A 20,628-nucleotide genomic window follows, 5' to 3' on the forward strand; every position below is an offset into this window, starting at 1 on the left:
TAAATTTTGATTAACTATTGTATACTCTAGCTTGATACGGAGGGAACTCATGCTTTTCTCTCTGCAATTACTTTGGCACTAATATAACATATTTTATTATTGCACTTCGATACAGGAATAATCTTGTAATTTTATGTACAAGTAGCATATAATTTCTACCTTACGGACATATCTTAGTATCATACAAATACAATTAAAATATAGGAATGGAAAAAATTGAATAAAATGCACATTTTGAAAAATGTTTAAAAACAACGGAAACAAAATGTATTTACTGCATGTTATAATTTTCTCAAGTTCTAGACACGTTATTAGAAAGTATTAATAATAATAAAATTATAGATTAAATATTCTCTAAATTTGTAAAAAATTAAGAACAACTTTAAATAAAGTTTTAAAAATTTTCGTGGATTTAAATAGCATTACGTTTTAACAAGCACATCAAATGCTGAATAGAGTATGTGTACAATATATTTTTTAAATAATATATTTCAGAGATATATTGGAAATATTTAAAAACATTACTGTATTATTTAACTTTGATATGTTGATCTACTAAATAGCAGTTTTAACTTATACGCGTTATTGTTTTTATTTTTAACCGTAATGCATTTAGCGCCACAAAAATTTGTCAAATAAAAAGTTGTTTAAACTCATAAAAATGATATAATCAATATAAACATAGAAAATTATTGCAAGATTTGCTAACAAATGTTGAATACAAAAATAAAAGTGCGTAACTTTTATGTGGACAATACTGAAATATTGTACAAAAGTAAATTAAAAATTTTGTAATATCCTGAGTACTTTTAAATAAACTATATCGTACCTTTCGTAACTTTCAGGTATTAAAAAATTATAATAATTTCAAACATATTATGTGAAGTTTTAGCTTATATAAAAAAATTTGCATTATATTTAATGTACATCTGTTAAAATGTATTACAAAAGGATTGCAAAAATATTTTTCTTCATTATTTTTGCGTGCATAACAGGTTAAACATAAAATTAATTTGATAAAAAAACATGACGATTTATTTGTAATATTTTGTTATATGCTTTTGTCATATGTGATATAAGGATGGAGACTTTTAAACGGAATATTAAACAATTAATATTTACGCATATAATTTACAGATATAGCGCATGATAATATACAATGTGAAGTGATAAATCAAGAGAAAGATAATTTAACAGTTCTTTACTGCATGAAGAACAATATTAGACAACATAAATAGTACAATTGTGATTTTTACAATTATTTCACATGTGTCAGTAATAACTTGGTGCGTTATAGCTTTGTCGTCACATATATAAAAATAACAGAAAAATATTTTAGCAATTAAGTCACAAAAATATTTAAAAACATCTTTATATAAAACAATTTTTTAAATAAAAAGGTGCTATCTCTCAAATATCCCACTTTCCTTTTTTAGCACCCGAACCACATAATATATATATAACTTTAGTTTTAAATTATTCTCCAAATAATTCAGACTATCGATTAAAATTAGTACAATCTTCAAGCATTATAAAATTTTTCACAAATTAGAAAACATAAAATTTCTGGTTGTATGTTAAGAAATTAGAAATTTCTCTTAAGGGGCACCATAAATTTGAGGATCGGAAATCAAGTCAGTATTTAGAGCGGACAAAGATAATAATGCGTACTTTCTTTCCCCGTTCCTCTACTGTGTTTGTGTGCGCGTGTGTATAGATTATTGTAATAATGTTATTATTATAGGCTCTTCTGATAGGTACATACAAAACAACACACAATAAAAACAATAACATAATATTAACGTGACGCTCACAATAATAATGATAATAATATTAATAATATAATATAATATAATAATAATCTTAAGAATTTTTTAATAGTCATAATAAACATCATCAGTGGTACATTTAATAACTAATTACAATCAACTTGCAGTAAAGCTTCGGACAGCACGGTAAACGCAACAGGATCGCTACTGTCCGATCAAAATTTTCCACATTTAATCATTCCACTTGAAATTATGTATTTTGTTATCATTTATATTGTATTATATTATCGTCGTTACATTAACTGTTACAGTACCGTGGCAGAACTATACAGTTGTCCGGAACTCAGTCTCTCACGAGTTCAAATTCACTCTATATCAGCCGCGTTCGATCGTCGCGCTACCTTTATTTCTCGACTCGAGCGTTTGTCTGCTGCCACCGCGTTCGCGGCTATCCTACACGCTTAAAAGAGAATTTCCAATTTGCGATTATCCCATTTTTATTTCTCTTCTCTTTTCTTGCGCTCGATCTTCTAATCTCTCTTTCTCTTTCTCTTTCCCCTCTTGTTCTCGCTCTCTCTCCCGATTAATTTTTCCAGTGCAAAGCGCGTCTATTTTTTATTTTGTACCACAAAACATACATCCGTATCCACAGCCGTGTGACACGTTCGTACAGCACACACGAGACACATGCACTCTTGCTTACAGAACACATACATGCATATACGTACGTGAATATATATCTACACGTACATATATGCACACACACATACACATGCGCCCATCGAATACACGCATACACAAAATACACGTATATAATATGTTGTAGCCATTCGCGCGGACTTAGTAGTCCTCCATAATTTAGATAATGTTGCACCTTAGAATAGAGATCCTGTGGGATAGTTTCTTTTTTTTCAGTTAACATCTGATTACCTACTTAAGCCAGCGGCACAAAATGCTTGTTTTTGTGCTGGAATGCTTACCGAATGGAAATACTCTATTCCGATTGTTGCAATTTTATCCATCTTCAGAAATGCATCAATATGAATGAACAGAATATTTCCATCCAGCAAGCAATCCTGTACGAAAACAAGTATCGTGTACCGCTAACTTTACTCGCTGATGTCCTGTTCATAATTGTATTCTGGCCGCTTAGGACTTCGTTCATCCGAGATCGATTTTCTCTTACTACGTTCGCTTCTCGTCGTGAAAGACATGAGCACGAGTTTCAAACAAAAAAAAAAAAAAAAACAAATAAAACGACCGGAAAACATTTGTCAATAACGTATCCATTGGATAATTACAAAAATCAATACATTCACTGAACGCAAAAAATACATATTTTTATTAATATATACATATACGTATATATAATTTAAAAAATTATCAATGATAATTTATATTTATTGTTATTGATAATTATTGATCAACAAATATTTTCTTCTCAAATATTTGAGTCTAGCCAAAAGCATAAAATATAATCAATAAAAACATATTGATTTAATAATTATGTTCAATATTAATTAATTTTTAATATTAAAATTTAACGAATGTCAACTTAGGATACCAATCGATATTACGTCTAGTTTTTGTCGACGAATACTTAGAATATCTAATGGCAATGAAACATAATATTGTTATACAAAATATCTAGAAAGTCTATTCCCATCCCCTACATTTCAGAAATGGCACAAAATTATGAAAAACCGCGAAATATATGTTCGGTCATTTTCAGGAACTACTTTACTCTTTTAAAAGAGTAGTCCCTCGAAATAAAATATATGTTTTTGCATAATTATAAATCGTTCCTGAAATATAAAGATAAGAATAGACCTTATAGATACCATATATGCAAAAATTTATCAAAATAAATTTGATACCGATTTTTTAGCAACTTAAATCAAAAAGCTTTTATCACGTGTCATCGACATTATTATTCTCTAAATAATAGTAATCAGTGTATATTCACTAACTTGCAGTAGTATACTTAGCTGTGATAACCGGCGAGTATTTACTGTCTTTTAGTAATTTTAACTGCAGAAATTAATGTATTATCATTGAAAAATTGGTGTATTTATTTCACTAACTGATAACCATCGGATAATTATATCACTGAAAGTCAAGTATCAATGATTTTTCATTGATTTAGAGAATATGATAAAAATAATAGAGTTATGCTAACTCGTCAACAAGTTAACGGTAAAGTTGAGAGCGTTAAGTATTAAAACCCTTTGTTCCTTTCACGGCAAGAATTCATTCGCGCACAAAGATGAAAATACTGAGCGTACGATCTTGATCCAGCGTAACATAATTTTCATGAAGATCCCAAACTCAGCCTAGAATGGCCTACAATCGACCACTAGCCTGGCTACTTGGTATATTTTTAATATAAATCGTTTTCCTTCAATACTATTATAAGAATTATACTAATTTGCGATCCTGGTAGGCAATTAATACGACATTGTGGACGTAATTACCTATCTTCTAGGATGCGCTCGTATTCTACACTGACTTCAAAATTTACCACACTCTTTAATTTGTCACGATAAAAAAACAATTGAACAACAAAAAAAGAAAGTAGTTATGTTGCAAATTGCTTTAGACTTTCCTTCTTCGAGTCGAGAATCGTCATTATAAAAAACAAATATTTCGATAAATGTGGACAGCGCTGCGAGTTTGTTAAAATCATTTACTGACATTACTGAAGATAATTAACATTAAATTTAAATTACAGATGAATAAATATTTGCTTCGAGTCTATCAATAAAATTTTTATAATCTCCATTTTATAATAAATTAACGTTTCAAAAAAATATTCAAAAAGAAATAGGCATAAGAGCGTGAACGACGAGTAATAATAAACTTTTTGCTAATGCTAACTTTTTAGTATTGCCTAGTTGTACGGTAGGTAGGTAGTCGACAAGATTTGCAGATCTTTAACGCGGTCATATATAACCCATACCGAAGTGAAAATTTAATTTAAAGAGCGATACACATGCACTTACGCGAGATCAGTGAGTCCACTTACCCCTAAAAGCGACCCATCCGCTTTACAACTTGCGATTCTCGACGAACCGTCCAGCCCTAACTGCAAAATCAATGACGTCTGATTGAATCAGCCCCGGGTGTAACTGCAACGATACGTTCCAATCTCCAAATGTGCGACCCAGGCCCGATAATAGACGGGGATGTGAGACGGAATAAACACACGATGCGACTGGAAGAGGAAAGAGGAGGTTCTGGGGCGGTGGGAGGAATAGGGGTACACTAAGTGACATTAATTACCTCTTTACTTTATGTATATATATATATGTATATATATATAACTGGAGAAAATACTACGAATTACGAATTGGACAGATTGCTTGGTGTCGCCCGATAGCACGTACTATTCAAAGAATACCGGCATCGGACACCGACACTCGAAAAGAGTCTTCGGGCCGCTTGAAGGTGGCCCCAAACGCGCCCTTTCTATACAATAGCGAAATTTTCGCTTGATTGAATAATAATAATATATAATTAATAATTAATTATATAATTAATAATTAATAATAATATACTACGCGCGAGCTTTATCTTTCCTTATTAGAGGCAGTCTTTAAACGGCTGCTCGACAGAGTCCATGAGTTTTCATCGAATTCCCGTGGACGTGGATATTGATCGACGGTTTAGTGAGATCACCTCAGTTTATTCAAGGCGTCTCGATGGGTTTTCTCTGGGGCGTTCGGTGCGTTCAGGCGGCCAAGCCGTGAGGCGTTTGATGTAGGAGAGCGGGATACTGTTGAGCCACGTGCGCCAGCTGATGATGATGGCTGCCAGAGTGTGCGTGTGTATGTGTATGTGGATGGACTACGGCCGTAGCGGGCGTTACGGTGCCCGATGACGACACGTGAATCGGCGGCAACGGCGTCTGGGACTGCGGTGCATGGAGGCTATGGCTGTGACCTGCTACCAGGCTGCTATGGCTACCCCCGTGGCTGCCACCGCTGCTGGATGAGGTATGACTGTGATGATGATGCCCGAAGACGACCCCAGAGAAGGCCACGGGTCACTGATGATGTTTCGTCGAGCCATTCGCGTGATGCGCTTGCGCGACCACGTGGTGACTCGAGGGTGGTGCGTGCGCGGTACTTGGATGGTGATGACTGCCGGTCGCCGCGTGATGATTCGCGTTGTTAGCGCTGCTACTGTTATTGTTGTTGTTATTTTGCTGCTGGGTCTGCCGCTGGCTGTTCTTCTTGTTCTTCATCCGACGGTTTTGAAACCAGATCTTGACTTGGCGCTCGGTCAGATTGAGGTTGCGCGCAAGTTCCCACCGCTTCTGTTTCGACACGTAAGCGTTGAAGAGGAACTCCTTCTCCAGCTCGAGAGTTTGGAACTTGGAGTATGGTTTGCGTTTCTTCCGTACCGTCACCTGGCCCGTCCATTCCAGGGGGTTGGAACTGCCGCACCCGACGCCCATTCCGGCTACGCCAACCCCGACACCCACACCCGCAAGCGAACCTGCGGGAAACAAGGAAGATGGGGAGGAACCCCACATCACTTAACACAATTAGTTTGCCGATGATAAAACAACCTAGCTGCTAGCTAGTAATATTCAGTAAGGAAATTTCGTCTCAAAGGCCACAGTATCAATACCCATGGTGGGTTTTATATCACTTCTGCTTTTGATTATAGTTGAATTTAGATTAGATCAATCTGATTAAGCTCAATAATCAAATCAATCCAAAAGAATAAATAACATAAACTAAATATTATAGATAAGTTTGTAACTCTGTCTGTAGATTAATTCCTAGTTTAGTCGCTGGTATATTCAAGCGGATTTTGAATGAAGAAAGTTGTATCTGTTCTTTTTTTTCAACCACCGCAATCACTACCATTCGTTACTGCGAAGTGACTGGCAGAAATGAGCGCAAATACATCGGTTCGTTAGTTGGTGCATCGGCGCGTAACCGATACCGTTATTCTTTCTTTTTTAATAAACGTTCCGTAATCGTTCATTATAAATAATTCTGCCATCTGGATCGTATAATAAATTAATAAACGCAAATTATGTTTACTTATTGCGAATCATTATCATTTCGTGATATGTAAACACATCAATTCAGAAGAACTGTTGAAATGACAGATATACTCACTGCCGTGATTTTACAGAAACTGCAAGTCTTTAAGAAAAAGGAAAGCAGACATCCAGTATTAATTAAAATGTTCGGATCGCCACTAATTGCGGATACAGGAACGCATCACACATTTTCAAATTCTTATAATTAATTCTCGAACAATATATTCTGAAAGATTTTTTTTTTTATTTTTTTATTACTTCGTCAACAAATGTTATATTAGAAAGTGTAATAATTGAAATTTTATCGAAAAAATATCAATAATTTGACAGTTGGTATCGAAAGGTACAATTTGATGTTTTCTCATTCTCGATCTTTTCGTTCTCCATTGCTCTCTTACAAGTCAGGATTCTACGCGGGAAACTAGTAGATCTGCGTAGGGAACGTCGGTGACTAAATCCGCGCCTGATGTAACTCTCCGAATGTCAAAGCATGCACTTCGGCTGCATGTGCGTGCGCAACGTTATTCGTACATATACACGCGTATATGTACACATGTACAACATGCGCACGAGGGTTACCGTGGCCGTTCCTGGCACAGTGGTATGATATAATTGGACCGGTTCTACTAACCGCACGAAAAACATGAAGCCGGAGTTAGCGCGGAACCGTTGTTAGGCTCGTTCTCTAGAGCGTCTCGACTGGTCGGTGGTTTTTAACAGGGCACACTATGCTCCGTTGCAAACCGAGGGAATGTGGAGCGACGCGAATGCATTTGTTAAAGCGGAATATACGATGGGATGGTGCAAGGTACATACGGCAAAGCCGCGCCAGCGGAATGGAGCGATTACGAAAGCCCGCGACTCATCTGTCTATCTTTAACCCAGCCATGGACTGGATAAACGTCTTCTTGGTATAGACGCGAATGTAACAAAATCATTTCTATTTGGCGGGTTATCTAATGATATTTCATGTTTGTCGCATATGAAAAAAAAAAAGAAGGGAGGACGTTATTCCTTGGAGTTGCTATATTATATGTATGTTGAATGAAATTGTCAAATTGTTTCTCTCATCATTATAATATATATAAAAATAATAATTAATTAATAATAAAAAATTCTGGTTTACAAAAACTTTTTAGTCAAAACGATCGGATCTATCTTTAGCCTATCTGGGTAAACACTGCTACCGGGCTTACACCGTAATATTGTTTGATCCGTCGGAACGTATGCATGCGATGGACGTTATTCGGTGCAATGTTGTATTATCTTAGATGTCACGCAAGTATTTTTATAAATTCCAAAGAGTTGACAGTTGTCTAGATTTATTACTATTAGATATAATTACTCTTCCAACTTGACTGCCATAAAACACATAAACAAGTCACTTAACATGCAAATTATTAAAATACTTTGATATCTTATATATCTTCATCGATAAAATACCTGTTTAATACGAACAAATAATAAATTTTATTTCTCGATTTTTACTCCAATTCAATTTTCAAATTTTCCACGATTCTGTCCTTTCTCTATCCTCTTTTCTTTTTTAATATGTTCTTTTGTTGCCACGACGCGATATTGTTTACTAAATAATTATTAAAACGGATACTAAATATTATTAAATATTTAATTATATTGATCAAACATATTTAAATAAAATTATAACATTTTGTAAAAGCTTGGTACTATTATTCAAGTTTAATTATTATTACCAAACTCCATTTTCAATGTAAAACGAATAAAGATAAAGAACATGTATATTAAACGTATTAATTATCAATTAATGACGTATCGTTAAACATCAGTTCTATATTTTATAAATTTCAGGACAAATATTCTAACAAAAAAAACATACAAATTCAAGTTTTTAAATGATTTACAGATAATTATTAATCTAATTTTTATTTAAATATATTTTTTAATCTTAAATTTTAATAATTTAATACAATAATCTTAAAATTTTTGCACTTATTTGTACATTAAAATAATTTATAACAGTATTTTTTTATTATCGAAAACAATATCCTTTTTGAAATTGATATTATGATAAGTTGTAATAAAAACGTTTTTTTATATATTCATTATAATTAATAAAATATTATAAGAAATTAAAATATATTATTTATACTTAAAAACAATGTATGTACATTCTATAAAATATTGAGAATTAAAACAAAGTAGGTCATGCTGCTTATAAAAAGAATAATAAAAAGGATGATATAAAGCAGAGAGATTGAAAGATGTCTGTGAGCGTTTAGAAATTGTAGCAAGTTTCCGGAATTGATATACGATTTCTGATAGAAATAGTCGAAGGATTCACAAGGGGTTGTCACATGTAACAGGAGTATTGATTGGGAACATTCGACTTCTTTCATCTATCGTAATTTTATTGTTAATTTCTAAATGTAAATTTAAATACACAAATTAATAAATCAAAAAATATTTTAACATTTTAAAAAATATAATGTACATTGTGATATTATATTGTAAATATTAAACAATGTTATGGAAATTCTGTTACTAATTGTACAATTTATTCGACTTATTTTGAATGTTTAAAAGATTAGAAAACTAATCACTTATTTAATTAACTTTTTACTTAATGCCGTAATTTTATATTAAAGAATAAAATCATAAAATGAATAAATATGTAAATAAATATGTAATAAATATGTAAATATATATATATGCTATATATATGTGTATATACTTAAAAAATATATATATTTTGTTTAAATATATATATATTTAAAAAATATATATATGTTCTTTTAAATAAAAAGTACGTGAATTTCAAAGGGGTCATTTGAATTTTACTATTCGTACAAACGGACGAAATACTTTATTTCACAGGTGGAACCGGTGGACTTGATAAAGCCATACTTTATGCTAAATTTATTCCGGTCCGTGATATAAGTGCGCATAATGATGACCGGTAGGCCTCAAAGGCCTAATTAAGCGTGGACAGCAATCCGCGGTAATAAATGCGGACCGATAAACGGCCTGGCGTTCTTTCGATGATGCGGAGATAATATCTCACGAGAGAGATCGACTTGTGCCAGGGACACCTGGCCGACATTGTGATTCCTCGGAGATTACCCGGACTAATATGGGATGGTTTGGCGCGATACAGGGCAAGCGGCGCACTCTCTGGTGCTGAGCGAACGGGCAAAGATAATAGAGCTGCCATCTATTGGGTTACGCTTAAACTACACGCGGGTGCGCGGCCGCGTTTCACTATTTTATATGTACAGACGCTTGCGCGCACACACACTCCTCCCTTCGTGCGCATATGATTAGCTTGCGGTTGATCACGCGAATGTTATCTCGGTTATCAGAGCGGCGTCGATGGTGCTCGCACGAGCAACAAAGTAACGATAAATCGCGACAACGAGCGTCGTGCCGCATGCGGCAAGCGATACACTGCGAGCTTTTTCAGAAGGACGCGGCGGACAAACGCCAACGATCGATGAGATACACACCTTCTCTTTTTACATGCCTGATATGAAATTCAAATATTCCCACGTGGACGAAAACATGGCATCGCTATCGCGATATAATTATGTTGAATTTAATTTACAATCTGTTGGATATCAACTGTTTCGTAATAAGAGATATATATTAATGCCATTTTTATATGTATTTTATTACTTCGGTGATTTATGTCATCAAGTCATTGATGTCTCGAAACAAATATTAAAAAATAAGAAAATTAATGACTCATTTAACAAAGTATATATTTAATGTTTACTAAATAGTTAATATCTTTTATTTTCATAAGCGTCCGCAATAATTCTATTGTCACGAATATTTTCCTGCCACAAACAAACTTATTACCAAGCAGCAGAACGCGTCTAGAATACTTAACTTCTTTAAGGGAGCGTTAGTTGACAGAGAAAAAATTATCGTTCGAAAGTAAAATAATGGGGAGATAGTCGCGACAATACAAGCGCGCGAAACAGCCGTTAGCCGGAATGACTGAACGCCTGCACGGGTCATGGAACGGATCAGCTGATCGGAGGCGCGCGCCAGAGTTTACGAGTTACGGCCGCCAATAAACCCGCCGCCGTTCGTTGTTGCTCATGCGACGTTTCATGGGTTGCAGGGTCCCGAGAAAAGGACAGAGAGAAGGGAGGAAGCACAAAAGAGAACGATGTGAATGAACGATGACTGCGGTCTTCACTTGTCGAATAAGTTCATCAAGAATATCATGAAATAGCCGAGACCAACTATTTTAGGAAGTCTTGATTAGTTTCAATTATTTGCAATCTTTTTGTCGCAGCATGTGCTACTTATGTTGTTTTTCTCAATGTCTTCGTTCAGTCATTAGGCTAAGGAATTAATTGTAAAGGTCATGGTTTTATTGTAAATTCAACCAATCTTCTGTATCGTCAAACATTACGTCTAAAGTCGAGGAATATTATGCCAATTTATGGCATCTAAGAAAATAGAAAACTACCTGAGGTTTACAATTCCTCATTGTATAGAAGCGTAAACAATGGTTTTGCTATATTACAAACGTAAGAATGAATTTTACAATAAATCAATTTTTCTTTCACATTCTGTGATATTTCAAAACTAATACAAATAAAAGTGTCAACTATAAATATCTTTCCACAAAAAAAAAACTATCGTTTGCATAGAAATCATTATATGAATTCAAAACCAATTGTTAGAAAAGAAAAAACCATAAGTTGACAAGTCGGAGTAGATCCTTACCTGGAGGTGGGTAGGGACTTGAAGTAACAGGTTCGGGCGCTCCATAGTTTCTCAGGCCACCGTATCCATCGTGAGGAAAGGCACCTTCTGCAGCGACCATAGCGGCAGCGACCCTACCACGGTCATCTGCCGCGGATGGCGCCAAATACGGTACCCCCGCCTGCGAATGAGGATGATGATGTCCAGCCGTGTCGACGGGATGGTGATGCCTCGTTGTTGTGTACGGCGCATAATTGCACCAGCTCTGGGAGAAGCTCTGATGGCAGGACGACACGGCCGGATCGGCGGCGCCGGTAGCACCAGTGGTGGACCCACCGGTGGACGACGTCGTAGTCGCCGCGCCGGCCGAGTTGTAGGACTTGTAATCCGAGGAAGAACCGGCGGTGCTGGCTGATCCAGCGGTAGCAGCCGCGGGCGACCAAAAAAGCCCGGCTTTCCGGTTGTCCCTGGAGGAACCGGAGGTCGAGGTGGGATCGGCCGCCAGATTGTAGTACGTAGGGGGATTATTACCCCCGTAAGTCTGATGATGGTTCAACGATTCGCCCGCCGTGGACGAGTAGTGGGAGTCCTGGGGATGATGCGGACTGTAACTCCAGCCGCCTTGAGACCCTGCCGAGTGAGAGTGCCGTATCACACCTGCCGCGCTCGCACCGCCTGGCGTGCCTGATGACTCCACGCAGGCTACTTCTCCGTAAGTACCACCGCCTCCTGGAGTCGCTGTTAATCTCTTGGCGGGTATGTGTAGTGGCCCAGCTGCGCTGTTGCTCGCTACCGAAGAAGCGCTTGGCGAAGTTGAACTGGCGCTCGCTGTAGGCGCCGGTGGCGCTGTCGTTGCCGATGACACCGGTGCACCAGGTGAAGTCGGTGTTGTCGCTTGTTGATGAGAACCTGGTGTTGATGTTTGTTGAATCGATACAAGGGTCGAGGCTGTTGGTGGAACTGGCGGCGGGCTGTCCTCGTAGAGGGAACCGTTCATCATGGCCCACCAGGTCACCCCGGTGGAATTCCCCGCTCCGGTTGCTGTTCCCATCGGCGTGACGGAACCAGGGTGGCCCACGCCGGAGCCACATAGCGGCGCGGCGTGAACATTATCGTACAGCGTCGCCGTCGAGCAAGCCACGTGATCGGCGATGGTGCAGATGATGACGGTTTTTTGCCGGTGTTAGAACAATATTTATGCCAAATATCCGCGCCAATCGGCGTAGGTGATGGTCCCGTGACCGTTGTATAAGTTTAGAGATAATCACGGATTCGCGCAATACGTCAAGCACAGGTCGACCAGAGTTTATCCAAAATACGGAAGTCGTCGCATAAGCATCGTGATAACAAGTAGTAGTGATAGCAATATTTTCAATGTTCAAAACGTTGCGCAGATCGTGAACGAATCCGGCAGAATGAACGTACGCGCCGAGAATTTTCACCGAGAGTGGAAAAACGGAGCGTTCATCGTGGATCGAGTTGCCAGTCGCGTTGGTCCGTGAATTCACGGAGTAAATAAAGAAAGCGTGTGCAGAAGGTAAGCGGAGGCGCGGGCGAGGAGTAAGCGGAGAAGGCGGGTGGGGATAGCGAAAATCGTGCGAGTACGCGCGTCGACCGACGAGGGGTTGGTGGCGGGAGAGAGGGTGTGCAGCGCCGCAGCAGACAGGTGGAGGGGTGAAGATAAACGTGGGACAGGGAAGCGAAGAGGCACGGGCAGAACGTGAGGGATAGACGGGGGCGCGATAAAGTGCGTGGCAAATCCGCGGATGAGAAGACCACACGCGGCAACGAGGACAGCGACGACAACGATGATGACGATGTTGACGACGTCGGGTAGGATGATCGATGTGACAGCGGCGAGCAAGCCACGTGCGAACGTCGCCGATGTAGAGTCGATTAGTAGCAATTCGTGTGGATATTATGCGGTTGTCCAATCGGCCAATCCAACGATGCGGGGTGAGGGTTGAAACGAAAACAGAATGACACAACGCGATTTAGCGATAATGCATCGTTCGGATCGCGACAGCTAGGAGCGGCAATTGCGCCTGATCGCCGCGCGTTGAGATGGAAACGTTAAAATCTACGCGCAAATCTAATACGAGCACCAGCTATGACACTTGACAATCGTCGATCTCTCGGCAGTAGTAACTCACTGCGCGACTGATTGCGCTATGATCGTCCCGTGTCCTACCATACACGAGCCGTATGTCGCCCCGTCTCTGTCATCAGCGAGTACTGTCATCCCCATCGCGAAGGGGTTGCGAGCGCGTTTCATCAAACGTTTTGCTCGCGCGTTAAATGCCGCGATCTATCCAGTCACAAAATCCACTAATAACAACAATTCAAGCATTAAAGTTGTCGCGAAGTCATCTGAGAATAGGAACAAGGTTCCCGAGATTAGAACGGAATCCCTTTATCTCTCTCGTATTTTGTCTTCAGGTCAGTCAGGTCAGGTAGAATCACCCCTTGGTATCAAGCGTAATGCGGCCGAAGGACTCGCGGCAGGTAGCAGAGCGCCTCTTCAGTTCCGAAGATCGTGCGCCAATACACACACGCACGATGTTCACACACATATGGAATAACCCCCTTTCTTCTTGCTGGCCTCGCTGAGCCGAACTGAGCGTCAACTGAGAGCTCTGCCCGCCGCTTGGAGTCGAACGGGCCGAAAGTGACGCGAGCGCGATCTCTCGGATCGTTTGGCAAGCGAAGCCCGGACGGACTCGTCTCCCACCCTCCTCATGCGACCGCTTCTCTCTCTCGCGCGCGTTTCTCGCCGTTCTCCCCCCAAACCCCTACCACGCACGCTCTAATCTGCTTTTCTTCCTCTTCTCCGCCGTCGCAGGCCAGCAAGCGCGACATACCGACTATTTTACGCGGAGAGGCTGTTCTTTCTTGGCTTTCGACAAGTATTGCGAACCATCGAATCTCAATTCCGTTGCTTTTTCCCGCGGTCGACTCGGGGAAAAAACAAGACAATTACAAACTGAGCTAGACGAACCAATAGCAATTATTTTCAGTTACTTAATAAGAAAGTGCGTTTGCTAGATACCGTTAATTATAGTTTCTTCTATTAACAAATCTTATACTACTAAATTGAGAGATTTAAATTCTTTTCCTTTGTAATAATATTAAAGTATCATATGAATATCAAAAAAGCATTTTTTTATCCTTTAAAGTATGTAAAAAATATATTTCTTGATATAATCATCTATGGATGGATTGTCCAACTACCTTCTCATGTAACAAGCTGACGTTATTTAATTGTTGTTTATTTTTAATGTCTCAATGCATTTTTAACGTCAAACTGACTTTAGCTTACTATCTCAGTTTTCATTTATTTAAATTAAAAATTAAAAAATATTTGTCAAAATTTCTGAACACATTTTCAAGTTTTTAAAATAAATATCTGTACTTTATTTCGGAAAAAAATGTACAATTTAATTACTAAATATTAATCACAAATAGGATAAAAAATAATTTAAATTAGAAAATTGCAAAAACTTTTTAACTTGATTTTATTACAACTTTTTGTAATAAATAATTGTAACTTTTTATAATATATGCATGTAAAAATAATTCTTAGGTTTTCTAGTTTAAATCTTTGAAAAAAATATGAAAATTCTAAACTTTCCAAAAAGAATAATTATTCGAGCACATGAAAATATTGATCACATAGAGAAAACAAATATCATTAAAAAATATTTATTTTTTTTGTATTTTGATGCAAAAATAATATTTTTTTTAACAAGTCTAATGTATGTATACTGTCCGACAACGATTCGTTCTTAAGCACACTTTGTGAGGTAAGGGGAACATAAAAAGTATTTATAGTGCTATCACCCAGCAGCGATTGACTGGACATATTTATCAATCAAATTATTGCAATATAATCGCTAGATCGAGAGAAGTCTACGTCCTCCTTACCTCGCGAGAGGGTGTCTAGGAACGAATCATTGTCGGATAGTGTATGTATGTTTATCAGAGACCGATTTGTTAATTTCAGATAGCTAAATTTCTTTATAAGTAACTATTCTGCGATGTTTATATCACGCGCTATCTTTATGGAAAGATTCTCTTCTTCTTGATTCTAAGACCGGTATTCATAGTCGAGTCTTATTTTAAAATCTCAAGTAATGTCTTAAGATACTAATACGGTTTTGGTTGATGACATCTTAAGACAGTACTTAAGATGGTTTTAAATCTGAGATTTGACTATGAATACCGGCCTAAGCTCGCGTATCTATCTTTCTGTTCAATTTCCTTATTCACTGTTACAATTTTTAGTTATGATAATTTAACGAATGTGTGAACTATCGAAACTTATTAGGAATACATCCAAATTTTTCGCCTTCTATCCCACGAAATGTCACGTGGTTGATAAAATGTTCTCGTGGATCACGTCTGGCGACAGCCGGAGTCATCTTTGATAGTGTATATTCGTGCATGTACACGCAGCACGAGCAATACGTCATGGCAGTATTGCAGTCTAAATCTCGGTACTTTTATGGGCAGTAAAGTAAAACGGTCTGACAACAACTCCGGTAGCACACACGCTTTCCATCTGTCTGTCCATCAGTGTCGTGTGCCATCAGACTGTGTTACTCACGAGAGAATCATGCTTAATGAACACATATTAGTAATTAAAACTGTAAGAGTCTTCAATTTTTTAAAAAATTTCGCGATAATTAGGGGCAAATTTTAAGATATTAGATTGGATAGATTTAAATCTTATTAATTTTCATAATTTTTTATTATACGAATATTATACAAATAAGAATTTACAATTAAATAATCGATCAAATTGTATAATAAATAATTAAATAATTCCACAAGAAAGTTATTGAACAAAATAAATCTTATTGTGTTTTAAAAGAAGCTATTTTAGTACTAGTTTTAATAAAATAAATGAATTCCTTTCCAGATTTAATCTAATTTACAAAAAAAAATTAAATTACATATATTTTTAAATTCAATTAGAAAAAATTACTCTTTAGAATGACGTTTTTTTTCCCCCCAAAAATTTGTCTAGAAAATATATCGGTAAATATAAAAATTTCCGTGACGTTCAGTGTATATAATTACATATTCAACAGAATATTAATGTGATACTCCGACGAAAACGGGGTCGATTAGTCTGTCAGCGTCGAACCAGACAATAGGACGATTTCGACTCGCGATCGTGTCGGTACACGTGTACTAAGTAGGAAACACAACTCGCGCTTGAATACGAGTGTAATAAATCGCGCGGGAGGCGCGAGCCACCCGACGTTTGTTGTACAGGCGACGCGATCATGAATGGACTTTATAGCAGCCCGCCCATTTATAGGTAGTATGCGCGCGGTTTAGTAGCTATGGGCTTAGTGCGACGCGGTTGTATACAATCCTCTGTTTACTGCAAGTACGTACCTAGGAAATGGATAGGTTTACGGCCAGATTTTCATTCGGGCTTTCAAAGCTGATCATTCACTAAATTAATATGGCTAACCTACAGACATTGATGCGAAAGAAATCATTGTCTTGATATATATATATATATATATATATATATATATATATATATTTCTATAAGTTGGATTTCTTCGGTGTATACGTTTGTTGCCATCGTATCAATTGATTGCCAAGTGTCATTAGTGTTCTGAACTTAATATATATTCAAATTTCATATTTTATTCATTTGTCATTTAATACTTCACATAGCATATGTTTAAAACTAATTTTTTATTATAGTAAACATTATAAATATACGCATACATATAAATATTGTACTGTAATTGCAAAGTTGATTTCTTTGATTTAACAATTTTATATTTTTGCACATTTTAATTAATATTAAATTAATATTGAAAATAATTTGAAACTTGTAAAGAGATAATGTAGATATCTTTTAATCAATTAAGGCAAATTAACGTTATGGAAAAATAAAAGAATAAATACAAATAAAATAAATGTAACTCACCTTGTATACCGGGCAGTGTTCCGGGGAACACGCGGGAAAGCCTGCAATATTAAATAGATTGCAATTATAAATTACATGCGCTATTTGTAAAATTTCTAAATTTTTGTAAGTAAAAAGTATATAATAAAAAAATGCATATAAAGTATCGGAGTTTTATTTTATGCACATGGGTATATACATGTACATGAATATATATAGATATATATGTGTATGTGTGCAAATGTATATATATATATTTTTCTTCTTTTAACCAAATTATGAATAATTTAATCCTTATTTGCAGAAAGCATCTGCTACGTAATCGAGCATCGAGCTTCAAATGCCTCCGTTACTCTTTAAAAAAATTTTTTTAATAAAATGCAAATTTTAATTTAAGAGAAAACAATAGTAAAACTCGGCAAAGTCATCCATTCAAAGAATTCAATTTCACAATACCATATGCAAAAAACGTTCAAAAAAATTATCGCAAAGAATGCTCTCTAGGTCACTATCCCTTTTCTCGGGTTAACGGTTAACACTGCTGTCCCTAAATAAAAAAAAATTGCAGAAATCGCACAGTACTGCATGCACAAAACATTGAAAAAAATATCACAAAAAATGCTCTCTAGGTCACTATCCCTTTACCTCGGTTAATACTATTGTTCCCAAATAAAGATCATTTTTTACATAAAAGCTTACAACGGAAATTCTTAAAAATGTTTTTAAGTTATTTGCATAATAATAAAATACAATATCTTCCCTTTTTTATGTAATTTTTTGATAATTTTTGCATTATTATATATTTTTTTAAGATTTTACAAAGACTTTTAAGAAGACCTTACAAATGGTTAATCTTGCAAATGTAGTAAGATGAGACAACAGTTTTTACAAATTGCACAATAATTTGTCAAAATTACAGTGGTTCTTTATGTCCGCTCACGGAGTTTTCATTAGCTCGTTTATTCCATGTCAAACTACATTTTAATAAATATCGCAAAAATATTTTTTACAGAAATGTATTTCCTTTTCATTTCATTCAATCTTATTTTATAATTTCTCTATCATTTCAGACCACTTATATATTCTGGATATCACTTTTCAAATTCTTTTTCAGCCATTTTTTGTCCGTTGTATAAAGAACCGTTTATTTCATAGTAAAAATCGCGATTTAGGAAATATGTAATACGATTTATAAGTCTAAAGCGTAAAACTTCATTTATCTAATCTACAAACAAGAACAAAAAATTATTAATCTAATTCTATTATTAAAATAAATTATGTTATATATAATTTATAAAATAGAGTAAACAATAAACAATAAATTATTAATCAATTATACATAATTTTATTATAAAAAATTCACTGGAATCACAAATGATCCAAATGTAAACTATTTATCTTATTTCTTCTAAAATTCAGCTACAAAATGTGTAAAAAAATAGAATATCATGATTCATCATGGCAGTGCTATTTGTATAGTTCTCAAACAATCCTATAAAAATCGTACAAGTACAATGTTTGTATTTTCAGATGAGATAATGTGCGATTTAGTAATCGGTGCAATTTCAAAAACCTTTCCCTATATTAATAGATGCAAAACAATGCGTAATAATGGAAAGTTAACAATTTAAAAAAGACGAACCTGCTGCTCAGCTCGAACGGGTGAAACGTCTTCTCCACGGCGCCGTACACTTTGAGGCCTTTTATTTACAAGTCCAAAAGGAAAAACGTCAGCCTGTGAATGAAAAAGCCGGAAGCGCAAATTAAATGGTCTGTTGGTTGATAACTGCCTTTCATAACGGGCCGTGTCACCATGAGTTTTATATGATTTTTAATAGCTTCTATCACGGTAGGTATAAAGTTCTCTACCTTGTACAACCATTAATGCGACGCTGTTCCATAACGAAACCGTACTTCGTTCCAGCTTCTACTGGGAGATTTAACTTTACCGAACTACTTAAAAACGTCCATTACCTACTTTAGTGAAATAAATGTTATATGTAATTGAGAAACAATTCGATATTTCAGAAATATTCTTACATTGCCCAAAACTCAACAAGTATTCAAATAATTCAATTTATTTCATATGCAATAATTTTTATATATACAATGATTTTAATTATACAACTAGAACATTTAAGAATAAATGTTACGAGTATCAAAAAATTAGAATTTCCATGCAAAAAAGCAAATGTTGAAATTAAATTAATTACGATCTCTCCGAGATAGAAAAGTCAATTTATATTTATCAATTTTGATTTACTACGACAAGTTTCAATGACAACTCGTATCAAAAATAAAAAAGTAAAAAAATACTTTTTAAAGAAATGTATGAAAATAAAAAAAATGAAAAAATTTTTTGCAGTATTATTTATCATGCTTGTCCTACATTAATCACTTTGATAATCCAACAAAATTATTTTCAGATCTACTTAAATTTTTAGATAACAAAAATTATTCTCAAAAACGGTTTTGTGTATTAAATATTAAATATTAATTTTAGCAAAATTGTATATTTAAAAATATACAATTGTATATTATATATAGGCAATAGAAAAATCTGCCGTATAATAAAGACATTTATTCTCTTTCTAAATGTTGTAAACGTTCTAAACGAGCAAAAAGTTTCGTTTTCCCGGTCAAGGGAGAAATGATGTCGGCGAAATGTGGGCAGGACGTGCTACGTGGACGAGGATATTACTTTTAAGGTTGAACAATAAGGGGACGGTGGAAGGTCGAAAAACGCGTTTGGCAAACTCAGCCTGTGTAAACCAGAGGAGATTGGTCGAGGGCGCACAACAATCGGAGAGAGAGACACGAGAAAGCTCTCGGTTCCCTGCCATTCCTTTCGTCACCAAGGGGGTGACGTTACTACACTCGCGGACTCACACGCACGATCCACTCGGGTAAAACATTTGGAAGAACTGGTCCATTTATCATTCATGTTATCCAACTCCTTTTAAGCATGGACACTTACCCGTAAAATCAAATCAAAACTTGTATGTTTCTCGGCAATTAAACACCATTTTTTAAACATTGTTTTCAAATAAATTATATAAATTGAAGAGATTTGTCAACAAAAATCAAACAATAAATATTGTAAATAAAAGAAAATTAATAATACTCTAAACTACTAAAAAATATGTAATAATGTCATTATACATGTT

At 35.8% G+C, this 20,628-nt stretch overlaps 2 protein-coding genes across 4 annotated transcripts in view; both read right to left on the reverse strand.

Annotated features, from left to right (window-relative positions):
- Positions 1–244: 244 nt before the first annotated feature.
- LOC105834511 (homeobox protein abdominal-B) lies at positions 245–19,109 on the reverse strand. 3 transcript variants are annotated; one of them, XM_012677051.3, is made up of 3 exons: positions 17,483–19,109; positions 11,548–12,567; positions 245–6,308 (listed from the first exon to the last, which is right to left on the reverse strand). In XM_012677051.3, the coding sequence occupies exons 2-3, from the start codon at positions 12,524–12,526 to the stop codon at positions 5,815–5,817; spliced, it is 1,473 nt and encodes a 490-aa protein (XP_012532505.1). In that variant the 5' UTR covers positions 12,527–12,567; positions 17,483–19,109; the 3' UTR covers positions 245–5,814. The 3 variants fall into 3 exon arrangements, with proteins under 3 accessions (XP_012532505.1, XP_012532504.1, XP_012532503.1); XM_012677050.3 differs by lacking the exon at positions 17,483–19,109 and having other exon boundaries at positions 245–6,269; positions 11,548–14,874; XM_012677049.3 differs by lacking the exon at positions 17,483–19,109 and having other exon boundaries at positions 11,548–14,873.
- LOC114254240 overlaps positions 17,077–20,628 on the reverse strand; it is a 35,152-nt gene continuing 31,600 nt past the window's right edge. The window contains exons 3-4 of the mRNA XM_028189996.2: positions 19,104–19,196; positions 17,077–17,523 (exon numbers count right to left, since the gene is read on the reverse strand). Coding sequence (XP_028045797.1) covers positions 17,479–17,523; positions 19,104–19,196 — 138 coding nt within the window. The 3' untranslated portion in view covers positions 17,077–17,478. The remainder of the gene's footprint in view (positions 17,524–19,103; positions 19,197–20,628) is intronic.

The sequence above is a fragment of the Monomorium pharaonis genome, chromosome 3 (genome assembly GCF_013373865.1).
Source record: "Monomorium pharaonis isolate MP-MQ-018 chromosome 3, ASM1337386v2, whole genome shotgun sequence".
Taxonomy (NCBI): domain Eukaryota; kingdom Metazoa; phylum Arthropoda; class Insecta; order Hymenoptera; family Formicidae; genus Monomorium; species Monomorium pharaonis.

Coding starts and splice junctions, on each gene's coding strand:
- LOC105834511 (XM_012677049.3), bottom strand. CDS start 12,577: ATGGGAACAGCAACCGGAGCGGGGAATTCCACCGGGGTGACCTGGTGG. Junction 6,309..11,547: donor AAGTCCCTACCCACCTCCAG/GTAAGGATCTAC, acceptor AATTGTGTTAAG/TGATGTGGGGTTCCTCCCCA.